This window comes from Onychostoma macrolepis, chromosome 20, assembly GCF_012432095.1.
Source record: "Onychostoma macrolepis isolate SWU-2019 chromosome 20, ASM1243209v1, whole genome shotgun sequence".
Classification (NCBI taxonomy): Eukaryota; Metazoa; Chordata; class Actinopteri; order Cypriniformes; family Cyprinidae; genus Onychostoma; species Onychostoma macrolepis.
In genome coordinates this window covers 9,820,891-9,846,917 of record NC_081174.1, presented here as the reverse complement: position 1 = coordinate 9,846,917, position 26,027 = coordinate 9,820,891, and the positions used below count along the sequence as shown (strand labels likewise).

General features: G+C 36.3%; 2 protein-coding genes and 1 long non-coding RNA gene across 3 annotated transcripts; 2 read left to right on the top strand and 1 right to left on the bottom strand.

Annotated features, from left to right (window-relative positions):
• Window positions 1–4,814: 4,814 nt before the first annotated feature.
• Window positions 4,815–6,847, top strand: LOC131527500 (uncharacterized). Its single transcript, XR_009267662.1, has 3 exons — window positions 4,815–5,513; window positions 5,600–5,654; window positions 6,044–6,847. It is a non-coding gene; the product is annotated as an uncharacterized LOC131527500 (long non-coding RNA).
• A 334-nt stretch (window positions 6,848–7,181) lies between these two features.
• plpp6 (phospholipid phosphatase 6) lies at window positions 7,182–15,298 on the bottom strand. The gene is made up of 2 exons (XM_058756867.1): window positions 14,635–15,298; window positions 7,182–10,827 (listed from the first exon to the last, which is right to left on the bottom strand). The coding sequence occupies exons 1-2, from the start codon at window positions 15,113–15,115 to the stop codon at window positions 10,460–10,462; spliced, it is 849 nt and encodes a 282-aa protein (XP_058612850.1). The 5' UTR covers window positions 15,116–15,298; the 3' UTR covers window positions 7,182–10,459.
• A 699-nt stretch (window positions 15,299–15,997) lies between these two features.
• Window positions 15,998–25,238, top strand: prdx6 (peroxiredoxin 6). Its single transcript, XM_058756840.1, has 5 exons — window positions 15,998–16,157; window positions 18,387–18,543; window positions 20,847–20,993; window positions 24,614–24,760; window positions 24,893–25,238. The coding sequence occupies exons 1-5, from the start codon at window positions 16,066–16,068 to the stop codon at window positions 25,016–25,018; spliced, it is 669 nt and encodes a 222-aa protein (XP_058612823.1). The 5' UTR covers window positions 15,998–16,065; the 3' UTR covers window positions 25,019–25,238.
• Window positions 25,239–26,027: the final 789 nt, after the last annotated feature.

Here is a 26,027-nt window from a genome sequence, read left to right as displayed (position 1 = left end):
AAATGCATATGTTTTGTCTTTGGGCAATAACGACACACATCACATGTTTGTTTGTTCATAAGCTGAACTAAAGCTGAAAGCCCATGAAGAATAAGGTGAAAGAGCTTTAGAGGGTGGGGTGATATATGTCCAAGGGTTAACCCTTTACTTCAGTCACATGCAGTGATGGGAATAACGGCGTTATAAATAAACGGCATTATTTTTTCAGTAACGAGTAATCAAACGAATTACTGTTTCCCCGTTACAACGCCGTTACCGTTACTGACAATAAAATGCGGCGTTACTATAATTTATAATATTATTATCATTTTATTTTTCAGTTTATCTGAATGGACAGTGTTGCTGTATGTGACATAACGTAAACTCTAGTGTAAAGGCGCACAACTCGCCGTCGCTTTGTCTCACACGCGCAAAGAAAGATACAGAGCAAGAGAGTCTTTCATAACATGCAGAAGTGACGCGCTACATGTAAACGATATTGTTTGTTGTATTTTCCTGTCAAAATAACGGATTTCCTTTGGAATTCTTCAGCTTTTGAGAACTGCCGGGTTCTCTGGTAGTGGGCGGGACTTATGCGCAAGCGACAATCTCATTGGCTGGCGCTCACCCATTATCGTTTTTGTTTTGATTTCAGCAAATCAATTCAAGCGAACGCAGACAACGTGATTAATATTCATTAACCCAGCAGCTCGTTAATCATTAGTGCGTTTTATATTGTTATTAGTAGTAGAATTCGTAGTAGTTTTGTTATCTGATCAGTATTTTTAGTTTTTTTTTTTATCGAAACACTAAATAACAAACAATCTTAAGCACCACCACCAGTCCTGAGCTCAGTCAACATGACAAATAATTACTAAAGTTCTATCGTCATATAATGCTAAATTATCATAATATCAGATTATAATGCGTGATTGACTGATGCTAAGTGTCAGATATTAAAAAAAAAAACAAATAAAAAAAAAAACTGCCATTTTACAAACATAAGCTTTATATATATAATTGGTTGATACTATTTACAATAATATATTGAATTTGATAGGTGTCTCTCACATTGTCCCACAGAAATATTAAAATAGATTAGTGTACAATGTTTTATAATAATAATTTATTCTATTTAGTGTCCATTTCATTAATTTGATATTGGGGGCATCCAAGATATTTGACATATTTGAATTTTTAATTTTTTTTTAATGTAACTCAATAGTTACTTTCCCTGGCAATTAGTTACTTTTATAATGATGTAACTCAGTTACTAACTCAGTTACTATTTGTGAGAAGTAACTAGTAACTATAACTAATTACTTTTTTTAAAGTAGCGTGCTCAACACTGGTCATATGTGACCCTGGACCACAAAACCAGTCTTAAGTCGCTGGAGTATATTTGTAGCAATAGCCAAAAATACATTGTATTAAAAATTAAAAATTATCCATTTTTATCTTATGCCAAAAATCATTAGGATATTAAGTAAAGATCATGTTCCACAAAGATATTTAGTGAATTTCCTACCGTAAACATATCAAAACTTAATTTGTGATCAGTAATATGCATTGCTAAGAACTTCATTTGGACAACTTTAAAGGTGATTTTCTCAATATTTAGATTTTTTTGCAGATTCCAGATTTTCATATAGTTCATATAGTTCATATAGAGATCTCAGTTTTGAAAAATCGACACTTATCTTATCGACACTTAGACACAAATCAATGTTTAACACTGAATATCAGATGTGTGCCAACTGACTAGATTTTTAATTTTATTTATTTATTTTTCAATAATGGGAACATTTCAGTTCAGATATTATAGCCCTACAAAATGAGATACTATAAACCGAGATCACATCTACCCTTCTAAATGCCTGAAAACCTGAAAGTTGTGGAAAGGATAAATAGATACAGTATGTGTACATTACTGAAAATAAATGTGTACTGAAAAGAATGAAAAACATCACTTATTGGAGAACATATGTTAGTATTTAACTACGCAACTTGGAGGAAGTTGCCTCAGCTTTCTCTTTGAGAGTCTCTGTGTGGTAAGAGAAGAAATAATAATAAAAAATCAATTTCATCATCATCAAAATCACTGTGGTTTATTTAATTTCATGAGAAATGTATGTGAAATTGTAAAGGGATAGTTAATCGTTTATTTACTCTCACATTGCTCCAAAACTGTATGATTTTCTTTTGTTTCTATTGAACATAAATGAAGTGTTTTTCTGTGCATAAAATGTCAGTAGCCATTAAAACTTTGATTAAAGTAAGTCATACAGGTTGCCCTTTAATGTGAACAAAACTGAAAAACTATACAATTCTTTTTCTAATGTTTACTAATAATTGGCAGTGCAATCCTCATCATTTCCAGCAGAGGTTCTTCCAGCATTACAGTTTTGTGAACATTTGGTTTAATCACCAAAAATCATTCAGTTTAGTACTTGTAACAATCAGTTTATTCAGTAGCAAACAATGTAAGATACATATTTCAAATCATCCTGGTTGCTTTAAAAGATATGTTATAGACAGTAATACATTAGATATTACAGTAACTAAAGTTGTCACCTCAGAAAGTACACTTAAATTACTTAATACTGACTTAAATTCAATAATGTTCATAATCATATCTTTCCGGTGTGTTATCAAAAGGTGTGATGACAAGTTGACAAACTGAAATCACTAAGCAATGAAGAATAATAATTAGAGAACTAGGCTACTAGTAGGACATCTAGTGGTGATCATGTGAATCAGATTTATATTATTTTGTCGTGGCTCGATCCAGACATGGGCGTAGGCCTATATTTTCAATGTATATTATTAATAAAGCGCGCACAAAGTGTGTGAGTGTGAATCTGAATTTCCTTTCGCGGCATTCTACACTTATAATAAGTGCAATCGCATTCAAGCAAATTTCCAATAATTCCTACAATCTAAAAACTGCACGGATATATTTGCTTACTTCGATAGGCCTATCTATGTAAAGGGGCCTATGTGTAAACGGTTTAGAAAAAGTTAAATCGATTCACACTTTATATCATCGCCACATCGTAACATGCACACTTGACTATCAAAACTGCTTGACTACCGCTATTTTTCTCCTTGTTGGTGCTCTATTGTTCTTTCTTGTGAACTCGAGGCAAATTATGATGCACTATTTTAACTTTAATCAACAAGTACATGACATCCTCACCTTATCTAATGAATGTCAATGCTCTGATACTTGCACAATAGATCAAATATCCAAAGATGAACTAGCAAACATTAACACATTTTCATTATTGCCACTCAGAAATGTCTAATAAAACAATTACAAAGAAACAGCAGGCAACACATTGAAATGAAAATGAAATTTGGAAGTAGAAAAAAGTGAAATAGTGTTTTTTTCTTTCTTTCTGTAAAACCTACTACTCCAATAATTTGTTTTATTTACAACTTCTAAAAATATTTTTGTGTGTAGGGTGAATTCGGGTAATCTGGGACATTTTTTGCAATTTTGACTTCTGCGATTTATTTCGATATCTATCTAACACATTAGATCAACACATTAGACTTTTCTGAAATCCCTAAGATGTTTTCTAACCACACCAGAAGAAATAATGTAGATATTATGCCCAGAGGAGACATGCCACACCTATTAAGTGTTTTTGTGCCCCCCAAAAAAATTCTGCCTGAATTTGATAATCTGGGACAGGTCACTTTATAATCTGGGACATATGTATTAGGCCTAAAAAAAAGCCTATATTTACCATACTTTATGCATGCCAAACACAATATTACCAATAGCTCCCTTCATTCTACTCTCATTCCACTGGTTTAGCTTCTTCGTATTTCTCTTATTTCACTCTCTCTCTCTCTCTTCCTCGCTCTTTCTGTTGCCATCTCTTTTCCTGACGCTGTGGTGCCATTGCATTTTGTAATACATTTCATTGAGTTAATTAAAAGCCATGGATATTTTCATATTTTAGTTGACTTAATGACTGTGTGTGTGGGGTGTCTGTGTATGGGTGTGTGTGTGTGTGGGGTGTGTGTGTGTGTGTGTGTGTGCGTGCGTTTGTGAACAGAACATTGTGAACTGGCCTGGGCGCAGATCCCCCTCCTGCTCAGTGATTTGACCCGTTGTATATACTAAACTAACTGGGAATTTGGGAAATTAAATTAACGGTTTACTTCATCCTGATACCTTTGCTTGCTATTGGAATACGTTTCCCAGATTCCGTCTCTGTAGCATCTCTCTAGCTAGCTGCTTTAGCTAGCTGCTACCTACTGTGAACTTGTGCTAATTTTATAACCTCCAGAATTAACACCCATTTCTCATTATGTCATATATTAACCCTTGTCATTAGATTTATAAAGTCCCTAAATGCATATTTCCCCCATTTGAAGACTGTCCCAGATTACCCAAAGCATGCCGTCCCACATTCTCAATCATATTTGATAATGTGGGACAACAAAAAAATGTTTGAAAGAAAAAAAACTAAAACACATTTTCAACACTTTAATACATATTTTGTTGCTTGAATAGATCACAAACATAATTTGACAACGATTAGGAAGAATTGTCTTATTTATGACAGATTTATGTCCTTAACATTAATCTACTCAGAATCCTATGTCATTGACCTTGTCATGCAATTCCCAGGGGAGCTTCTTGATTGACAAGTGCCCCGCCCCTTTCTGTGGAATCACCCCCATGAAGTCATGTGATTTTTGTCACATGACATCCATGCTAAAATTATAGTAAAAGTATTGTTGACTAAATTTGATTAGAACAGGAAATAAACACACTGGAGTTTAGGTGTCCCAGATTACCCGAATTCACCCTATGTGTAATCAGTCCTTTCCTCCTGTACTACTCAAATGCACCAGAGCTTTCCCATTTACAGCGTGGGCTGATAATAAACACAGTATTTAGGAATATAATTCCAGATACCGACAGAAATGTCAAAGAATCATTCTTCAATAAATCAGTTTACTCTGTTCAAACCTTAAGACTCGTTCTCTGAATGATTCGTTCATGACAGACACGGTTCTCGGGTGATAGCGTGTAATGCAGTAACTGATCTCAAATTCAACTTATTGCAAAGTGTTATAATTTAATGTGCTGCTTATTAATGTAAAATGAACAGACCTACTGTATATCACCGAATCATTTTGTAACGGGGTGTGTTTCAGGAACTACAAATCCCATCAGCTTCAGTTCTATAAAAGGAAGTGATGAGATTTGTTCTTCTATTTCCGCCCTTTGGTTTCCGCTGACGATTTATGAATGCAAGTCGCGCCAGATCTAAGGTATGGCATTGTGACTCTAGATTAGTAAGTCTTGTGAAATTATTGTATATGTAGTGATGTGTTGGATAATGCGTTGGCCTTCTGTTTGTTGTACGTCTTCCTGTTCATTGAAATGGGAGTCGCGGCTGGTTTACGTGTTGCATGGTGGCAATAGACCAAATGTAAGGATCGTTTGTGCAGTAACATGTCAAAGAGTGGAACATTGTTGAGTGTTGAACACGATGCATCGTTAGGAGGTAGTAGTTTTATTATCCGATGATTGCGTGGCCATGTGTATTTAACACGTGTTTTATTAATCATGTTATTGTGTTTGTTTTTTTAGTATTGTGGCTGGATGGTTACCCGAGTGTCATAACCCAAAATAACGGATGGTAGAGGTATATTTTCTTTATTTTTATTTATAGGGTTTAAAAAGGGAGTTTTAAGTGTTTTTAATTTTAATGTTTTTCTTGACTTGTTTAATTTCTTGTAAAGTGTTTTGGGTATGTGACTTCCTTTTGTATTGTAAATATTTATTTTTAGTAATGGATTGTTTTCGCTTACAGGGATGCACGATTACCGTTTATTTTCGGTTGAATTATTGTTGAGATTGTGTTTTCTTTTTTGGTTGGATGTTGGACCAGAGTTGGTTGAGGGAGAACTGAGGCCACACCAAAGACAAAAAAAGGGACTAAATAGATCATAGTCATCTTACAGGGTTGACTTACTCGTTCTATTTGCATTACCCACTGTTAATATTATTGTATGTTTTGTTTTTTTGTTGTAGATATTCTTTTTGACCTGACGGTGGCTGCGGGGTTGCCTTCACTGGTGGATTGCAGTGGTTTGGTGACCTTATTTTTCTTTCCTCTTAGGTCTGCAGTGTGATTTGCCGTGAGCTTGTTTGCAGTGGGAGCACATTTGTTTGTATGCCCTTCTTGCCTTCACAACCTAGGTAACCTGTGGCCATCTGCGGGTTTTGTTTGTTTTTTTTCTATTTTGTTTTCTTTTTATTTACTTTTCTTTGTGGGTAATTGTATTAATGGTCTGCAGCATCCTTTTAACATAATGTTTGTTTTCTTTTGAATAAATGTTTGTTAAAGCTTCACTACCGCCTTCTGCCTGATTATTTCCCTCTTTTGGGTCATGATGTTACAATTTATTCTGCAGGGTGATTTACACCACTAACACAAAATTATGTTTGCTACTCAAAAGTGTTACGGAGAGCCGTGAAAACCTGAAGTGCACTTCTGCTGTCTGGTCTAAGCATTTTCCCATGAACACTGTGCTACATGATATGGGACCTGTCAAAAATGATGTATGCCCCAAAATACAAGGGCAGAAAATAAATATTTTGGTACAAGCTTGAACAAAGTCTCAAAGGAAGGGCCAACAGTTTATACTGAAACAAGACTTAACTACATTCTTAAACAGTTTTCCTTATATGTAAAAGTCTCACATCCTGTTCACACTACATAATAAAACCATGTTTTGCTATTTGTTCTATAACAGGTTTATTTTCCTGTCCCACACCACCATATGGAAAACCTTACAGCAATAAAACATCATACACTGTAAAAAGTGATGTTAACTTAACTTAAAAAAATTGAGGAAACCTGTTGCCTTATTTTAATTTACTTAAATTAAGTCAATTGTCAAGTTCACTTAACTTTTTTTTTTTTTAATTTACCATTTAATAATAAAGGCAACGGGTTTCCTAAATTTAAGATAAGTCAACTTCTTATCACTTTTTACAGTGTAGGTTGCAAGTGGTGCAAGATATTTCTGAGCTTCTTCGTCAGAACTTACTGTAAATCAGATAACTCGCTGAAGAAATGTGCAGTTTCCTGCTTTACAGTGTCAAAGATTTACTCACAAGATTAGATGTTCAAAGAAAAAATAATTCAAAGACACAAAGCCATGTCCTCATATTTATTTAGAAAATACAATCACATTATGATGGATGTAGAGTATATTTTACGTCACAAATATAATCAACAGTCATAGCAGGCACCACAATAAGCTTATAAATATCCCTTGTAAATTTGACTTTGGTGAATGTAAATTGCCACCTTTCACTGCAGGCTACACGACCATCAAATGTCAGATTGTGAAATACATAGCTGGTGAAGCCTTTTAAAATGACTGTACACCCAAAACACGTGAATTCAATGAAAATGTCTTCCCTCTCTATCTCCTAAAGAATAAATAACACATGGACCCTAGCAAACAACAATCACCAAAACAGCACAAAGTTATTGCAATTTAAAAATAACATTATTGGTTGCCATCTGTCAATTGTGATATTGCACAAATGATCAAACGATAGCACTTTCAAGAAATAACACCATTATTGCGAAGGAAAAATGTGCATATGGCTCTCTTGAAACAGTCAAAACGCCCACAACCTTCACCAGAAACTTATTACTGTGAATCATTATGAGGGCATGTGCTGTCAGAGAAGAAATATCTAATATCAAAGAAAGAAGAAAAATCTCCAGATTTTGGGGTGGATTTGTCGAAACAGTGTTTCAAAAGTCCCTTTCAACTGTTCAACCAGCCTGAAAGGGTTGAAAAGAATGTGAGAAACTCTCATTATAAACATGCAGACACATGCTGATTTAAAAAAAACAAAAAATGGAAATAACAGATTTGACATCTGCCTGATACTGGAATGAAAATGAAATGGGGGAAAAAAAAAAATATTTTTTATCACATATACAGTATAATGCATAATATGGAGAGACACTGTAAAATACAGAGTTATCAATCTCTATATTGTCTATATATAATCTTTATTTTTCCTATTCAGTTCTTCTGCATAACCACTGGAATGTAACACGATGTACTATGTGTCCAAAAATATATAGACACTTAGAAATAATGGGTTTGGCTATTTCAGATGTTTCTGTGAGGACAAATGTTAATTTTTCTAATTTTATGTTGGAAGCCAGTTCTCTATAATGTCAGTGCATGTGTAGCATTAAGACTGTGCTCAGAGGAATTAAAGGAACAGCCAAACCTGGTTATAAGAGCGTCCATATATTTTTGGCCATATAAACATACATGAAGTAGTAGTAGAATGACAAATTTATTTTCAATTGTCAACAACTAAGTCTCAAAATTGTATTATACAACAGATAGTTCCGGTCCTTGATTCTGATTGATTGAGCCGTGTTCAGAAGATCGAAGCTGTTGTAAATTACTCTACAAACACACGCCTTTGTTTACGTCTGTGTGTTGCTCGGCAACCACTTTGTTGCAACCACACCTGTTTCTGAGGAACTACATTATTTGGCGGAAGAATAATGTTTTTATTAATATCATTACATTTTATTTGCTTTGTTTTATTTTGTGAAACCTTGCTACATATATGCAATAACCGTTTTATAAATGCAATAAGCCTTGTGAAGCCGTGGTTTACAGTGAATTTATAACAGCTCCGCTTCGCGTCGTGCCTAACAACGCCCATTAGCTGTTATAAATTCACTGTAAACCACAGCTTCTTGGGGTTTATTGCTTTAAAAAGTCCATTGGAAAAAACGCAAATGGGAAATCCATCCCCCCCTTACTCACTTAATTGAGATAATTATTTGAAAATTTCAACATATACCTCCACTAACACAAAAGTTACATCAGTGCTTTGATAACACCATGTTTTTAGCACATGTACATGTCAAGACCATGAAAGGGACACTTCATAGCTCGAAATGAAAATTTGCTAAAACCTTACACTCAGGCCATCCAAGATGTAGATGTTTATTGCAAACACACAGTTTTCTCTTCACAAGATGTTAACTGATGGACTGGAGTCATGAGGATTACTTGGATTATTGTGATGTTTTTATCAACTGTTTGGACTCTCATTCTGACGGCACCCATTCACTGCAGAGGATCTATTGTTTGAGCAAGACGTAATGCTAAATTTCTCTATATCTGTTCTGATGAAGAAACTCATCTATATTTTGGATGGCCTGAAAGCGAGTAAATTTTCAGCAAATGTTCATTTTTGGCTGAACTATTCCTTTAAGCACCATGTAAAGACTGTGGTACATAAATGGTAATCACTCAGTACAATGACATATTAAAGTGCCTTGATTAGTAATATTACCAGAGTACTTCTTAGTCCAGTCTGAGAGTGACAACTCAGCATAACTTTAGTCAAAATTATGGCCAACGTGGTGCAATTTACACCTGCTTAATGCTACCAAATGGACATTATGACAGGTTCTCCTGTGATATATGGCAACAATTTGCAGCATATCATGTAATTTATGGCTCTATAATTACAGCTGTGGCTTTAACCCAATTAATAACCAGCAAGTTTGAATAAGACCATAGCAAAATACAGCATACTTCTATAGACCAATAAGACTGCGTCAAAAAGTGCAATAAAATTTAACAGTGGTTAACACGGTCACAATAAAAGCACAGAAAAAGAACAATTTCACTCTTTTCAGACGTAAACACAGAACAGAGCTTTAAAACACACACAAAAGACTTTTTCAGAGGATAGATATCAGTGTAATGAGGAACCCTATACAACCCTTCAGAGATAACAGAACTACTCCCCTGTGAATGTCTATTGAGGACGCCGCATACCCTAAAGGTATTAGATCTGCGCTGAAATTTACCCCCGTTTCAAATCCTCTTCCCATGTTTAATTAAATATTCATTCATGAAGAGCTTTTCATATTAATTAGAAATCTGGCTGGTTTTTAATTAAAATGGAAGCTAAATCTTCAAGATGATGCCAAGTGTTTCAGGTGTTATAAAAATGTAGTATCACAATGGTGAGGTTTTATTCTGTAAACAAGAACACTGATGTCACACAGAAGCCAGAGGCCAACCCATCCATCCTTCTTTGATAAGGACCAATCCTCAAAAGAACAGAACTGGACGGCAGCTGATTCATTAAGACTGGAATAATCTATCACAGTACTGACAGAAGTAGTAGAGAAATAACTTCAAGTGAAATCTGTTTACACTTCTCCAACTTAAACTCATTTATCTGTTCAATATGATCTAATGTGAACCTAAAACCTTGGATATTACTGGCAGAAGATATGTGACATTACATTCAAGAAAACGTGATAAACTCACATAAAGCAATTTGACAGACATTATGGAATTATTACCAGCATACTGGCAGCAAACAAATGTGTCTAGATCCTCAGATAATGGGGATCTCAGTCTTAACTTCTCATTGAAGCTGTCCAATCGTGCTTTGCAACATGGCTGGAGACAACCAGAGCATCTCAACCAAATTATATTGCCAGTAGCCCATGAGGAAACCAAACGCGACATCCGTCACGTGATGGCGTCCAAGGAGAACTCTAGAAAAACCAACAAAAGTGGCCCAGAGCAGGACAAGAACGCGGAGTGGGGCCGCCAGCACAAGATGGGCCAACAGAAAGCGGGCGCACATTGCAGCACGTGTGGCATGGCCTGATGGGAAGGAATAGCCGTCCACAGAGAACGTGGCAAACATGTCCATACGGTTTTGGGCAGGACGTCGCCGCCGTACTACAGCTTTCATCACGCCGACCAGGACCAGGTCCAGAACCAAGGCTGAAAAATAAATTATGAAAACGTAAGTCAGACGAACTTGCATCCAACCTAAATATTAAAGGGATAGTTCACCCAAAAATTTTAATTACCCCAACAAATTTGTGTACAACAGTTAGCGGAAGCTAGAGATTACGGTTTATATATGTGGAGCGCTTTTTATGATGGATGGACGCACTTTCTTTTGTTTCAAAATCTCGACTCCTATTCACTGACATTATAGACATTTTTCCTGAATGCGGAATTCACGTCTGACTCTTAACCGGAAGGATGCTTTGCATTTCCAGTCTCCAGTGTTTCTAGTCAAATTAGCGTATATTCTCAGTTGATAATCTAATGTTAAACCGAAAATGTAAAAAAAAAAGCACATGGCTCCATAGCGCCAACACTTTATAGTGTCACAATGACTGTCATTTGTCAGTGCCTCACTCCTCAAAGTTTAATGAGTGTGTAGATGACACGAAGCTGCCGATGTTAGCTACATTAAAAACAGATGGGCTCTATTTGAATGGGTTCCTATATGGAGACCGGAACAGAAGTTAGAATTCATTATGGTGGCACTCATTGTTTACACAGGAAAAAGGTCTATAAAGCTTGGAAGAGCCAGGACATTTTTTAATATAACTCCGATTGTATTCGTCTGAAAGAAGAAAGTCATATACATCTAGGATGGCTTCAGGGTGAGTAAATCATGGGGTTTCCCTTTAAGGCCAGTTCACACCTAGCCAAGAGTCATTAGATTGCAACCAGAAAAACAAATGCAGATCAACGGCTACAGACGTTGAAAGGAGTAATGCACTGTTCCGACAAAACCTGATGAACATGCTTGTTGCCGTTTGTCTCCGTCTGTCACGCAATGTGAATTGGCCTTTATAGGATGCCTTAAAACGTCTTTGAAAATGTGTTTCTAGCTATGTCACACACATTTGCATTAAGCCCACCTAATAGTTGGTTAAGCGATTTTGCTAAGTTAAGGAGATGCTGCAAGTGCATACAAAAAGCACTGTATGAACCTCCAATACTAACGCCACAGCTAGCATAGATCTAATCCTGTTTACAGCTTCTCATGAACCCTTGGGAACAGAAAACCCAATAATGATAAGGAGCATTACATTTTCAACACACATTCCAAGTAGTTGACCAGTCACAACACACTGGGCCAGCTGACCAACCAGAGCAGAGTGGGCTTTTCAGAAAGGCGGGCTTTAAAGAGACATTTCAGGCACTTTCTTTTAATGCAAACCAATTCTTATAGCAAATGTATCACTTGTGTTTCATAGGTTTACAGCCCCACTTGCAGTAGGTCTGGTTGATGGGAACCATTTCACCAATCATGGCTAACTACAACTGGTCACCCAGAAGACTTTTTTCCACAGTGATGAGTGGTAAGGTCTTTTCAGAATACTTCATGATTGATTACAGCTGCCTCTGAACACAAGGCATTGTGATGAATTAAATGTTTAATAAAATATGTTATGTTGTAACAAATCACCTCTGAAATCAGACCAAGCCTGGATTTCATTAACAAGCTGAATAGGCTATCCAGTTCAAAGTAGTTTTAAAAAATGTCAACATTAATGACTGGGATGTCAAAGTAACAGGGTGTCGGTGGAACGACAGCTGCTGTAGTGGGATAAGTGAGTGAGTGATTATCGCTCCATTTTTCCTCTGGAAATACCGCAGAGAATCATGATAAATATGCCTGGATCTCTCTGCAGCAACAAACAAGAAGCCTGTTGCATTTTAAACGGGTTGCCAATAAGCCACATCAATAATGGAAAGCTAAACTGAACGGAAACATGATTCACCTGCAGAAACACCAGGCACTGAAAACATCTGAATAAAAGAGAGGTCTAAAAGAAAAAGACGAGGGATGTGACACTATTCAGTTACAATGCAAGTCTATGATGTAGGGCAGTGCAGCTAGAGTATAGCCACAAGACATCACATGATTTTTGCTCACCAACATTTTCTCTGCAAAATTGTATCGGTTTTTAACCTCCGTCACAACCACGTAAACCCATTAACTTTCACATGATATGCACAAGATTTACAGTAAATGACTGTTTACTGAAAAAATCCACTTACAGGAATAACACGCTTAACTCATAATATCCAGAAGTTCATCCATGTAGCACCAGTGCAGCACCATCCAAAAAGGCTATTTAGACTTCACAGCAACACATTTTGTAGAAGAATAAATAAAAGTCTCTTAACAAAAGCACCACATTCCTACTTTTTAACACTAGGTACGTCTTCCCATATTGACCTACACTGCAAGAGCATCAATCCATGTCTGAGGTAAGCTTGATGCTGAGAGGTGTCTATATGGCAGGGGTTTTCAATTTGGGGCCCTGCAGGCACTCACTGCGGGCTGCAAGAGAGTGCAAGGGGGTCGGTGTAAAAATAAATGCAAATAATAAAGATTTGTCTAACATACATTTTATTAAAATAAAACATGCATTAAAAAAATCAAAACAAACTACTAAGTAAAAAATGCATTTAAATAAAATAAATTAATTGATAAAAATAAACATGGACTTAAATGACTAAATAAAAACTATTTAAATAACTGCTAAAAGTAAAAGTAAATAAAATGCATTTCGATTTACTTAATACATCTAACACTACAGTACTATTTTCTACTGTAAGGTAATCAAAACTAAATATTGTACAAATGTGACCCTGGACCAGTGTTGGGTAAGTTACTCAAAAAAAGTATTTAATTACTTATTACTAATCAAAGTTAATGAATGATACAAGGATAGACATGAAACAGTTCTTTTAATTCTTTCAAATAAATAATAGCTAACTACATAAATTATTCTGGTCACACTTTAGATTAGGGTCAATTCTCACTATTAATTGCTAAATTCTCACTAACTAACTATTTACAATGAATTAACTATACTTTTGCCTCAATATACTCCTAATTACTGCTTATTAATACTTAGTAGAGTAGTTGTTGACAATTAAATGTAAGAATTGGGTATGATTAAGGATTTAGAATAAAGTCTTGCAGAATAAGACATTAATATGTGCTTTTTAAGTAATAATAAACAGCTAATATCCCAGTAATATTCATGCTAATAATCAACTCGTTAATAGTGAGAATTGGGCACTAAAGTGTTACCAATATTCTATTTTAATGTTAAATCCACTAATGTATTGTATATAAATGTTCTATACACATTATTAAGGTCAGTTACATAAGAAGTAACTGTAATTAAATTACAGAAAAAATAAGGGTAATCCCTTACTTTACTGTAATTAAATTACAGTAACTAATTACTTAGAAACTAGTTACACCCAACACTGCCCTGGACCACAAAACCAGTAGCACGGGCATATTTGCAGCAATAGCCAACAATACATTGTATGGGTAATTTTTTTTTTTTTTTGTAAATTTCCTACCGTTAATACATCAAAACTTAATTTTGCATTGCTAATAACTTCATTTGGACAACTTTAAAGGCGATTTTCTTTTTTTGCACCCTCAGATTTCAGATATTCAAATAGGCCTAGTTGTATCTCCGCCAAATATTGTCATATCCTACCATACATCAATCCAAAGCTTATTTATTCAGCTTTCAGATGATGCATAAAAATGGACCCTTATGACTGGTTTTGTGGTCCAGGGTCGCATATAATGTTTCACTGTAATAAATATATAGCCTTTTACATTTAAGGATGGGGTGCCTTGCATGAAGACGATCATATTTGGGAGTCAGGTGCATCTGAAAGATCGAACACCTAAACTCCTTTTGAAACCGACCATTACGTTACTAAGCAGCAGTTAAAGCGCATTACCCATGAGCAGGTTCAGCATGACCTCCTGACCGGCGGCGCTGTCGCTTTTGTACAGGCAGTATGCGGCACCGGCCAGCCACGGGATCCCGTGTCCGGAGATCTCGACGAGCTTCATGAGCGGCCGCATGCTGCCCCAGGACGCGTCCTCACAGGCGCACACCCCGAGGCGCTTCGACAGCCACAGGTCGATGGCCAGCAGAGAGCTGAGCGCGATCCCAACGATGGACGGGTTCAGTTTCATACAGTCTTCCTCCGGTAGCTGCTGCCCGCCGGTGGAGGAGGTGGACGAACCCGAGCCGCGTCGCCGGCTGGGGCTTTCGGAGGCTCGGAGCCGGGCCGCGGTGGGATCGGAGCCCTGCCTCTGCAGCAGGTGCGGCGGGGGAGTCCGGTTCAGAGAGATGAACTCGTAGCGCCCGTTTCCACCGGCACACGGAGCACTGCCGCTGCGCGCCGCGCTGCTCCGCGCTTTAGGAGAAGGCATTTTACTTCACTAATGCCAAAACAGGCTAGTCCGATATTATTGGAATGTCTTCTGTGTTATAATATAGCTTTTGGATCTGTCTTTTTCAGGTCATAGTTTTACAGGTGATAACAGAGAACTGGTCTTACTGGACTACCGTGTAGCGCCATCTTTGAAAAGCAGCTATGTGCGCAGTGCACAATGGGAAAAAAAATGCGTTCTTCACCCATGTGACCACATTGCAAAATGAGTTAACATCGTAATTACGTTAAATAATAATTAAGTACTATAATACAAAAGTGGATTTAAAAAAAGACAAAAACGGAGCATAGCTTTTAGATTTCTTTGAATAAAATATTGAAATATTGTTCCACATCATCAGATCACTCTTAGTAGTTTAAACACTGATCACTGCATAATTTCTTGCACATTTGTGATTTAGGATGTGTGTTTTGTGCTTTACCTGACATAAGATATTAGAATAAGTGTTAGTTATTAAAAATACAAACAAGTAATTTATGCAATGGTGTTTAAGTATGAACTGCATGTCAAAATTATTAGAATAAACGCAAGGTAAAAATCAGCATGAAAAGGAAAAGAAAGGACCTGTCTGATATTTTAACTAAACTATATGTATTTATTTAGGGTTAATAAATAGGTGATAAACATGATAAAATATTGAATAAAGCAGAAAACACATAATTGCATTTTTTACAATCTTTTGATTTAAAAGTCTTGCAGAAAAACGCAGTTACGTCTTATCTGCTCAATGCAATATTTTATTTATGATGCAGAAACAATAAACAAAGCTCCTTTAATGGCTCTGCTCTTAATCCTTGAACTCTGAGAGGTGGCAGCGTTTCGTCCAATCAGAAGCGTCGCCCCGCCCACCTCTGTCTTCCTGATACATATAAACCTCCATTCCATGGTTACACGTGCTGTCTGTAGCACAAGTCTAAAGGAAAACAGTCATGCCTGGGATTCTGTTGGGAGACGCGTTCCCTAACTTTGAAGCAGAGACTACAATCGGCAGGATAAAATTTCATGAATTTTTGGGAAATTCGTAAGTAGCTAAATGGATTAATTTTGATTCTGAGCGAGCAGGCCTAATCGGGCGCGATCTGTCTGCGTTTATTGTGGTTTGACACCTCCGCATGATCAGTTAGGTGGCTGATGTGCGACATAAACATGACCCCGATACCTTACTAATATAACTGCTTGTGATGTGGCATATAGCTTTTCTCTGTCGAGCGTTATACTTAGACGGAATACACTCATTGAATAATCTTATGTAGTATATAGCAATGGTTTTATCTTAAAAACAATTATTATTTTTATTTTTTATTTTTGTGGCAGAGTTGGCTTAAAGAAGAGTCTGAAAGTGTTAAAAATGTTAACTTAACGTTAAGCCATAAGAAATGTGCAGTCAGAAGCTTTAGGAATCTATGGTCGTGCAAACCCCGGTTTTTTTTGCATGGTATGACATTGCTGCACAGGTATGCACTCAGTATAATGGCACAAACAAATCGTTGTATAATTCATACTAGTATGTGAATGCAACCATTTCAAAAAGGGTGCCACATACGAGGTCAAATCAAGAACCTTCAACACATTAAACCAACATCAAAGTTATGTCCGTGTTCTTTAAACCAGCTTTAATGTGTGTACAAAATGTTTGGGATGGGGTTTAAAATGTGCCTAGTCATTATGGCTGCAAGATTAACAAGGCCGGTATTGTTGCGATTTTGGCAAGAGTGTAAAGTGTTGGAAGTCCCCCATATTGTGCCAAAGTTTTCATTTCATTTAAACCGTAATGTCTTAAAAGGTTTAGATTTTAAATTCAAGTCAGTTTTATTTGTGTAGCGTTAATACAGTTTCAAAGCCACTTTACAGAAACCCATTGTTTATAATGGCTTTGTTTATACTCTGTTGCATTTTAAAACTGCGCAATAATATAGCTAACATTTTGTGACCATGTAAACAATCAGACCAAAACTTTTGCTATATAATATTTATTGCTTTGCATAGGAGTACTATATGTATGTGGGTAATTTTGGATGTACTGTATCCAACTTTAAGTGTATCTCTGGGTGATATAATTTTTACATTTTGCTTTATAGTATATGCGCTAATGCATAATTTTACATGATGCATGTATGGATTATAATGGGTATCTACAACCCATGTACATGTGTCCAGTAATGTATACATGGTATAACCTGTTTAAAATTGGAAAAATACATGAAAGTGGTATGAGCTGTTTATTTACTGTGGTGTCTCTTCATAGAAGAGTGGAAAGGTTTTGTTAAGCAGGCTGAGGTCAATGAACTGACCTGGAAAAAAAAGTTGCATTCTTAATATTCAGGTTGTGTAACTGTCCTCATTTGTCCCTAACAGAAGGGGGCTTGACCGTGGTCCCCATTTCAAGCCAAACATCCTCCACAGTGTCTAGGAGTTTCTTCCCTTGAGAGGAAAAGCGGCAGATGCTGAAATTGAAGCATGTAGCAGATGTCGTGATGAATAAGAGGGTGTTTGGCAACCCTTCACTCTGCATTTCCCCACTGTGTAAAAACACAAGTTCCTCAATCTTTCTGTTTTTAAAGTGTCACATTTCAAACTTGTCTTCCAGTTTACAGTGTGAACTTAAAATGTGAAAAAGAGCTTGAATTTCCTTTCTTTGTGGTGATGTGACAAAGAGTTTCTTTAACTGCAGTCAAAACAGCTGTTGACCTTTTGAATAAGAAGTGCTGCTCTGTGCATTTCTACTAAACAATACCGAAACTCTTTTGGGCTGAACGGAGATAATGTTAGCTTTATCCAGCTAATGGGAGAAAGATAAAGAGAATGTTCATGTTCAAGACAGATGTGCTCAAATTCATGTCTCCAGGGAGTGAATGATTCTCTTCCTTATAATTTGAAAAACATGTGACATGGTTACACAATATGACTAATTGTCTCTACACCCAGATGGTTTCCTGACACGACTGTTTTGTAATGGCTCAACCTGCCACTTGTAACTTATTACGCAGTACAAAAACAAGCATGAATTTGTAATCAATTACCATTTTATCTGAATCTCCTATTATCTGTTGCTCTTTTCATTAAATGGGTAACTTGCTGCTGGCAAGAATCTGCTTTTAACTGGTGGTGCTATGGTATATTGCTAGAAAGAAAAAACACACTGGGCTTGATCCAGCTGTCTGTGAGGTGGGATCTGATGATTCTTTCACAAAGTCCTGGAGCTGTCAAAAGTTGTCCATTTACATATCATTTTCTCTCTTTCCCTCTTTAGATGGGGTATCTTGTTCTCACACCCACGTGACTTCACTCCAGTATGTACGACTGAGCTAGCCCGTGCTGCGAAGCTTCACGATGAGTTTAAGAAACGCGACGTGAAGATGATCGCACTTTCCATTGACAGCGTGGAGGACCACCGCAAATGGAGTGAGGTCTGCAGATATTACACGCTTGCATCCTACAAAAGAAATACTGAACTTCTGACACATTATTTGTAAATCAATTTTTTTTCTAGTATATTAACATTATTAAACTTAAATGTTTAATATTTTAAAATAATATTTGGTCCTATATCTTTTGCAGAAATTGCATACTGTAACATTTTTATTGCTGCTTTTAACCTAAATCCCATATACACTACTGTTGAAAAGTTTGGAGTTTTATTTTTATTTATTAATTTTTATTTTTTTTTAAATCAAGGAAATGAATGGTTTTATTCACCAAGGGTGCATGACATTAAACAAAAGTGATGGTAAAGACATTTATTTCAAAAGATTTCTTTTGAATCTTCTATTCTTCAAAGAATCCTGAATTAAGTGCATCACTCTTTTCACAAAAATATGAAGCAGCACAGCTGGGGTGTATTCCATTAATTTACCGTCAGCTAAGCCCTGAACTTCTGGTTGATTAACCCCAAACCTTGCTTACTCCAGAAGATGTGTGGTTCCAAAAACGCGTCCGGGAGTAAGTTCATTCAACACTTGAGTATGTTCCTGGTTAAGACTAAAGACATTCTCAACCGAGCGATGAATCGACATGTCACTATGGAAACGGATGCTAAGAGAAAGCGCGCCATGCTGTTTCTTTCTTTCTTTTGTTCAATGGTCGTTTACATGCTTCGTGCATATCGGCACCTAATTGATGGTTGTGCAATCATTTTTATTTTTTCAGTTTAATCTTTAATCCTTGAATATCAATTATATTGTTTGTTAGTTATATTAAGTCATATCAGATTTTTTTTTTATTATAGAAAATGCCGATCCATGCGAGATGATTATATAAAATGTATATTATTAAACATTACCTTTTCATAGTGTTTTATAATTTATACAGATAACTGTTATATATGCCAATAAAATATAACCATATTAGAATAATATTACCTTATTTATTACTTATTAGTACTATATTACGTATTGTAATATGATATACTGTTGTGCGCTATCTGTCGCTCCCACTGAAGGCTCGTCAGTAGATCACGCGTGTGCTGATAGCTCTGAAGTGAACTAGCCCTGGAACATAACCTGCTCTGGAGCAGGTTATCTTCAGAGAGCAAGTTGCTATGGTTACTTGCATATCCTGAAAGTAACCACTGATTTTTGGAACCGAAAGCTGAGGTTATCCGGTCTCATATCCTCAAACATACCCGGGTATGTCACACAACCTGCTTTTTGTAATACCCCCCTGATTTCAACGTTGATAAATGAAGTGTTTCTTGAGCAACAAATCAGCATATTAGAATGATTTCTGAAGGATCATGTGACACTGAAGACTGCAGTTATGATGCTGAAAATTCAACTTTGCATCACAAGGCTAGATTTTAAAATCAAATTAAGTCACCAAATTACATTAAATTGTAATACCATTTTACGATAGTATTGTTTTTACTTTATTTGTAAGCAAATAAATTCAGTTACTTTAAGCATAAGAGACTTCTTTCAAGAAAATCAAACGGTGTACACTGTAATTGTACGATACTCCTAAACGGACACTTAAGAGGTCACATGGGCCTCCCTTTCTTAACTCCATTCTCTGATGCTGCACTGTTTTGGGACTCTTGTAGCTTAAACATCTAATCACTGGCCTGTAGCTCTTAGAAACGAACACAGAGGTTCTTACTATAAACCCGAGAGGTGTTTTTCTGCATGTGACTCTCTCTGAAACTCTCCCTGAAATTCTCACTGAACATTAACAAAAGGGCAGATTACATGTCACAAGACATCTGGCTTCCCAAGGGTCTGAACTTGGCCAAACTTTTCATAACACTAGAAAATGCATTAAGAACTAGTTTGTAAAATGTTGACGCACCGAGCTTTTGCTGCTGTTATTTTATGGTCTGACGGTTTTAATGTTAACTCTTTTACTGGATATAAAGACATACTTTCACACCCACGTGTGCCTTTGGCTGAACTCTTGTTTTCAAATTCATGTGAATGTTGCAGACACCCGGTTCCCACAAGACAATGTGCTTTTGTGTGATGTTAGTCACTGGTAAACCGCAAGACTCTTATACTCGTATACAAATATCTAGATGTGTACATGTCTTAATTTTAAAGCTTAAAAATAAACCAATATTTTCCACTATTTATGGCTTTGAATCTGTAAAGGAGTTTTTATTTTACTAAGTTAATTTACGGTTTCTTCCAACAAGGCTTCACATGTAAGGATGACTGACTGAAATCTGCAGAAACCGGGAATATGACTTCATAGTTATGTATCTTTTTGCTCTCTCTAGGACATCGTGTCATTTAACCAAGACAAAGCCTGCTGTCCCATGCCTTTCCCTATCATAGCAGATGACAAGAGGGAGTTATCGGTCTTACTGGGGATGCTGGACCCTGATGAGAGGGATAAAGACGGAATGCCCCTCACTGCCCGCTGTGTGAGTCTCCATCACAGCCATGTTTTAATTGTTCTCAACAGGGTTATTGAAGTTAACAAAAAAATTATAAAACCAGTGTATTTTTTTTTTTTTTTTTTTTTCCCCTTGTTACTTGAAATGAATGTTAAATTAATCTAAAATTAACTCCTTTTGTTTCAGCTAGTTGCCAAAGCAACACTTCTCATTTAACAATATACTAAAATAACTAAATAAAAATTGCAACACCTTTTTTTTTTTTTTTTTTGCCCCCATTTTTCATGAGCTGAACTCAAAGATCGAAGACTTTTTCTATGTACACTAAAGGCCTATTTCTCTGAAATATTGTTCACAAATCTGTCTAAATCTGTGTAAGTGAGCACTTCCCCTTTGCCGAGATACTCCATCCACCCCAAACATGCTCAATGGGTGACATGTCCGGTGAGCATGCTGGCCATGCAAGAACTGGGATGTTTTCAGCTTCCAGGAATTGTGTACAGATCCTTGCAACATGGGGCTGTGTATTATCATGCTGCAACATGAGGTGATGGTCATGGATGAATGGCACAACAATGGGCCTCAGGATCTCGTCACGGTATCTCTGTGCATTCAAAACGCCATCAATAAAATGCACCTGTGTTCGTTGTCCATAACATACGCCTGCCCATACCATAACCCCACCGCCCCCATGGGCCACTCGATCTACAGCGTTGACATCTGCAAACCTCTCCCTGAGACGGTTTCTGACAGTTTGTGCAGAAATTCTTTGGTTATGCAAACCGATTGTTGCAGCAGCTGTCCGGGTGGCTGGTCTCAGACGATCTTGGAGGTGAAGATGCTGTATGTGGAGGTCCTGGGCTGGTGTGGTTACACGTGGTCTGCGGTTGTGAGGCCGGTTGGATGTACTGCCAAATTCTCTGAAACTCCTTTGGAGACGGCTTATGGTAGAGAAATGAACATTCAATTCACGGGCAACAGCTCTGGTGAACATTCCTGCAGTCAGCATGCCAATTGCACACTCCCTCAACTTGCGACATCTGTGGCATTGTGCTGTGTGATAAAATTGCACATTTTAGAATGGCCTTTTATTGTGGCCAGCCTAAGGCACACCTGTGCAATGATCATGCTGTCTAATCAGCATCTTGATATGCCACAGCTCTAGGGCTGGGTATCGTTCAAAAGTTTTCGATACCGAGACCTGGAGTTTGATACCGGTTCCTGACCGATACTTTTTTTCAATATCAGTTTTAACAAGATTACATTATCTCAAACTTTTTTCAGCTTGTTGACACTTATACAGGCTCAAAGCCTCATCTCCTGAGCCACTGCACAAAGGAACAAAATGTATCCAACACAATAAATCAGTGCAAATAATTTTAATAAAGTTCAAATAGTTTTCAGTTTGCACATCTGTTAGGATACATTTACACTAGTGTGTCTTCAATTTAAAACTCATAGCTCAGACAGAATCATAATTTCTATTAATTTATTCTAGGTTGTTAAAGACTTCAAAAAATTGAAAATCTTTATCCACTTTCATAAGTGGGCGTTTTATTTTCTTTCACCATATGTTTTATTATTAAATTCTGGTGTAGTATGTCTAATTATTTGAATGCTTAAAAACGACTTGGTTTATTCAAATTTATTCTTAAAATAGCCTTATGAAATGTTTTATTTTTCCTCAGAAATTGTGTTCTGTGTCTGGTTTTCAAATGAAGGCATAAAACATTGATTATCAATCATTTGAAGATAAATGAAATTAGTTTATTTATTTTGGCAAACAAAAGGGGTTTACTATTAAAATTAAAACATGGAAGAAATGTTGTGTGATCATTACTAAAAAGTTTTAATAGTAGCCTAGTAGTAGCAGTATGTACTGTCTGCTGAACAATAGTAATGCATTTCTGCCGCAGTGTCTTCCAAGTTAAACTGAACTTTTATTTTGATGGGTTGCCGTGATATGACGCTAGTTTTACTCAAATCAAATGGTAAAAATGCTCATGAAGTGACTCTCAGAGCAGTTCTGGAGATGTTGTTTATGTCCTCATCTAGTGAGATGGCAGATGCTGAAATTACGGCGAGCGTCACGCGTGATTCAGTCTGTGTGTAGTAGCAGACTGTTCCATACGCTTCAGAGTCGTTCTCGCGGATGTCAAACACTGATCAATCTGCGCCTCATCACTTCTAGTCCATCACACCTAGGCCTCACTGATGTTGATGAGATTAACCCCTTGGGTATCGAAATTTGGCATCTAACAAGACGTTTTTCGATACTCTGTGGTATCGAGGCAATTCGGTCGATACCCACACCTGTGAGGTGGATGGAGTATTTCGGCAAAGAAGTGCTCACTAACACAGATTTAGACAGATTTGTGAACAATATTTGAGAGAAATAGGCCTTGTGTGTACATAGAAAAAGTCTTAGATCTTTGAGTTCAGCTCATGAAAAATGGGGGCAAAAACAAGTGTTGCGTCTTATTTTGTTCAGTGTGTTAAAACTAATATAAATGCATAAAAAAAAGAAATGTTGAATTTAATCTGCGCTTTAATTTTTTTTTATTCTTGAAATATTTTATATATATTTCAATGTTACATTTGTCTTTATTTAATATTAAATTTATAATATTTAGCCTTATATCTGTGACGAGTGAATACGTTTTTTGTTTTTTTTAAGGGGATGTTATCAAAGTTGCAGAAATTGCATTCTGAAAATATTTTCTTTGCTATATTATACTAATCATCTTATATTTCCTAACCTAAATTTCATATGCACTACTGTTCAAGAAGGAGTTAATGCTGTTGAATTGGAAAAAATGTCAATTGAAATAAAATCTAAAGTAAACGCAAGTTTACAACTTTATTTCAGCAAGTTGCCAAGGCAGCACTTCTTATTTCCATGTAGTTATGTACTAAAATAACTAAAACGAAAACCAAAATAAAATATGTAGACAGTTTAAAACCAATAATAATGACAATTGCACAACAAAATGACTCAAGTTTACCTAAAGTAAAAATGGAAAATCTAAAAAATAAACAATTCAAATCTAGAGCTATAATAGTATTTCAATGTTACTAAAATAACACTGGTTCTTAATCAGGGGTTCCCAATAAGTCTTAATTTATATTAACGCATGCAAATAAAAACTTTAGAAATAAAGATGTATAACATTTTTAAACCATATGGTTTTCGAAATCAGGTTTTTGATTTTGTTTGACAACAGAAGTGCCAGAGGTACATATCAGCTTGTAAATTTCTAAGATTGAGTCAAAAAGTTTGAGAACCACTGCTTTCAATATCTTGGTCATGGCCAGTGCCTGAATAGGTGATTTGTGAAACTCTGATCCGCCTGACTAAATTTGTTGATGTTCTGCTGCATGTAACGCTTCCATTGCACCATATACCCACAGATTTAATCTTGTATTTGCTACTACATGTACTTCAGCAGCTTGATAACAAAAGTTGTCAATACTAGAAAACCCCAAGGAACCTGACAGATCTATATCAATACATCAAGATATTTGATACTGTTGTTCACACTGTTATACAGTCACTGAATAGGATTAGTGTGGTGTTGTTTCATACGGGCACCAATTATGAAACTAAGTGCTTATTTCTATCTGCATATGCCACATTTATATTTCAGGTGTTTGTCGTTGGCCCAGATAAGAGGCTGAAGCTGTCCATTCTCTATCCAGCCACTACAGGGCGCAATTTCGATGAGATTCTCCGTGTCGTAGACTCTCTGCAGCTGACGGCAACAAAGAAAGTGGCCACACCTGTGGACTGGAAGGTAAGATACAGCCTTTCTTTCCTTACTATATGTAAGAGTCCAAGTTAATTTATTTTTATTTTTATTTTTTTTTCTTACGTGGTCAAAGAAAAGAAAAAAGTAAAATAATTTTTTTTTTTTTTTTTTTTAAAGCCTGGTCAAGAAGTCATGGTCATCCCTTCTTTGTCAGATGAAGAGGCCAACAAACTTTTCCCAGCAGGTTTTACCCTCAAAGAGGTGCCTTCTGGGAAAAAATACATACGATACACTAAACCATAACTGATGTATTGGGGAAATACTGTAGAAATGGCACTTAACTGTCACATTTTAGTCCAGTTGATGGGTCATGTAGTCAAACTAAGAGAATGCACCACATCACCTGCTACTATCCAGAGAGGGAAATCATCAGAATTTAACATCTTATGTTCATTACATACAACTTAATTATTGTATTGTGCCTTAATCTCAATAAAACTATGATCCTTTTGTAATTTAAAAACATGTTGAGTATTCATTTGGACGGTGTTATTTTGAGATGTATTTGAATAACGAATTCTAATTTTGGATATTTGCCATTTATGGCTCATGTCTAATAAGTAGTTGTGGTATTTCACGGTGTATAGTATGTGACCAACAAAATGTTTTGTTCCTTGTATTGGTTATGACATGGTGTATAATGGATTTATTGCAAATGCAATTTAAACATAGATCTGGTTTACATGACCCAAATTGGTTGAGTGAACTCCTTTTATAAAGTGAGGTGTAACGTGAAAGTGTGCTTGGGGGTATTCACAAATACAGGTAATTAAAAATGAACTTTAACACCATCCTCTCGATGGAATGAGGAAAAACGTTGCCAGAATGAACTTTGAATTGTAGTGAGTATTAAATCTATACTGCTAAATCATACACAATGAAAATGCAGTTGAGTCAGTTACAGCATTTGAGTTATGGAATATGTAATATCAGGGTCAGTTAGTCTCTTATGCTTCCCAGGCTGCTTGCTCAGAAATGCAGTACAAACAGTAATGTGAAATATTACACTTTTTTTTAAAAATGAGTAGACCAGGGTTCCTCAAATCTTACCCTGGAGGTCCAATCCACTGCAGAGTTTAGCTCAACCCTGATCAAACTCGCCTGATTTTTTTTTTTTTTTTTTTTTCTTCTAATGATCCTGAAGACATTGATTAGTGCATTCAGGTGTGTTTGATTAGGGTTACAGCTAAACTCTGCAGGAAAGTAGGTCTCTGTCCAGATTTGAGGAGCCCTGGAATAGATTGTAAGATTT

Coding starts and splice junctions, on each gene's coding strand:
- prdx6 (XM_058756840.1), top strand. CDS start 16,066: ATGCCTGGGATTCTGTTGGGAGACGCGTTCCCTAACTTTGAAGCAGAG. Junction 20,994..24,613: donor TGCCCCTCACTGCCCGCTGT/GTGAGTCTCCAT, acceptor TTTATATTTCAG/GTGTTTGTCGTTGGCCCAGA. Junction 24,761..24,892: donor CCACACCTGTGGACTGGAAG/GTAAGATACAGC, acceptor TTTTTTTTAAAG/CCTGGTCAAGAAGTCATGGT.
- plpp6 (XM_058756867.1), bottom strand. CDS start 15,115: ATGCCTTCTCCTAAAGCGCGGAGCAGCGCGGCGCGCAGCGGCAGTGCT. Junction 10,828..14,634: donor CATGCTGAACCTGCTCATGG/GTAATGCGCTTT, acceptor TTTATTTTTCAG/CCTTGGTTCTGGACCTGGTC.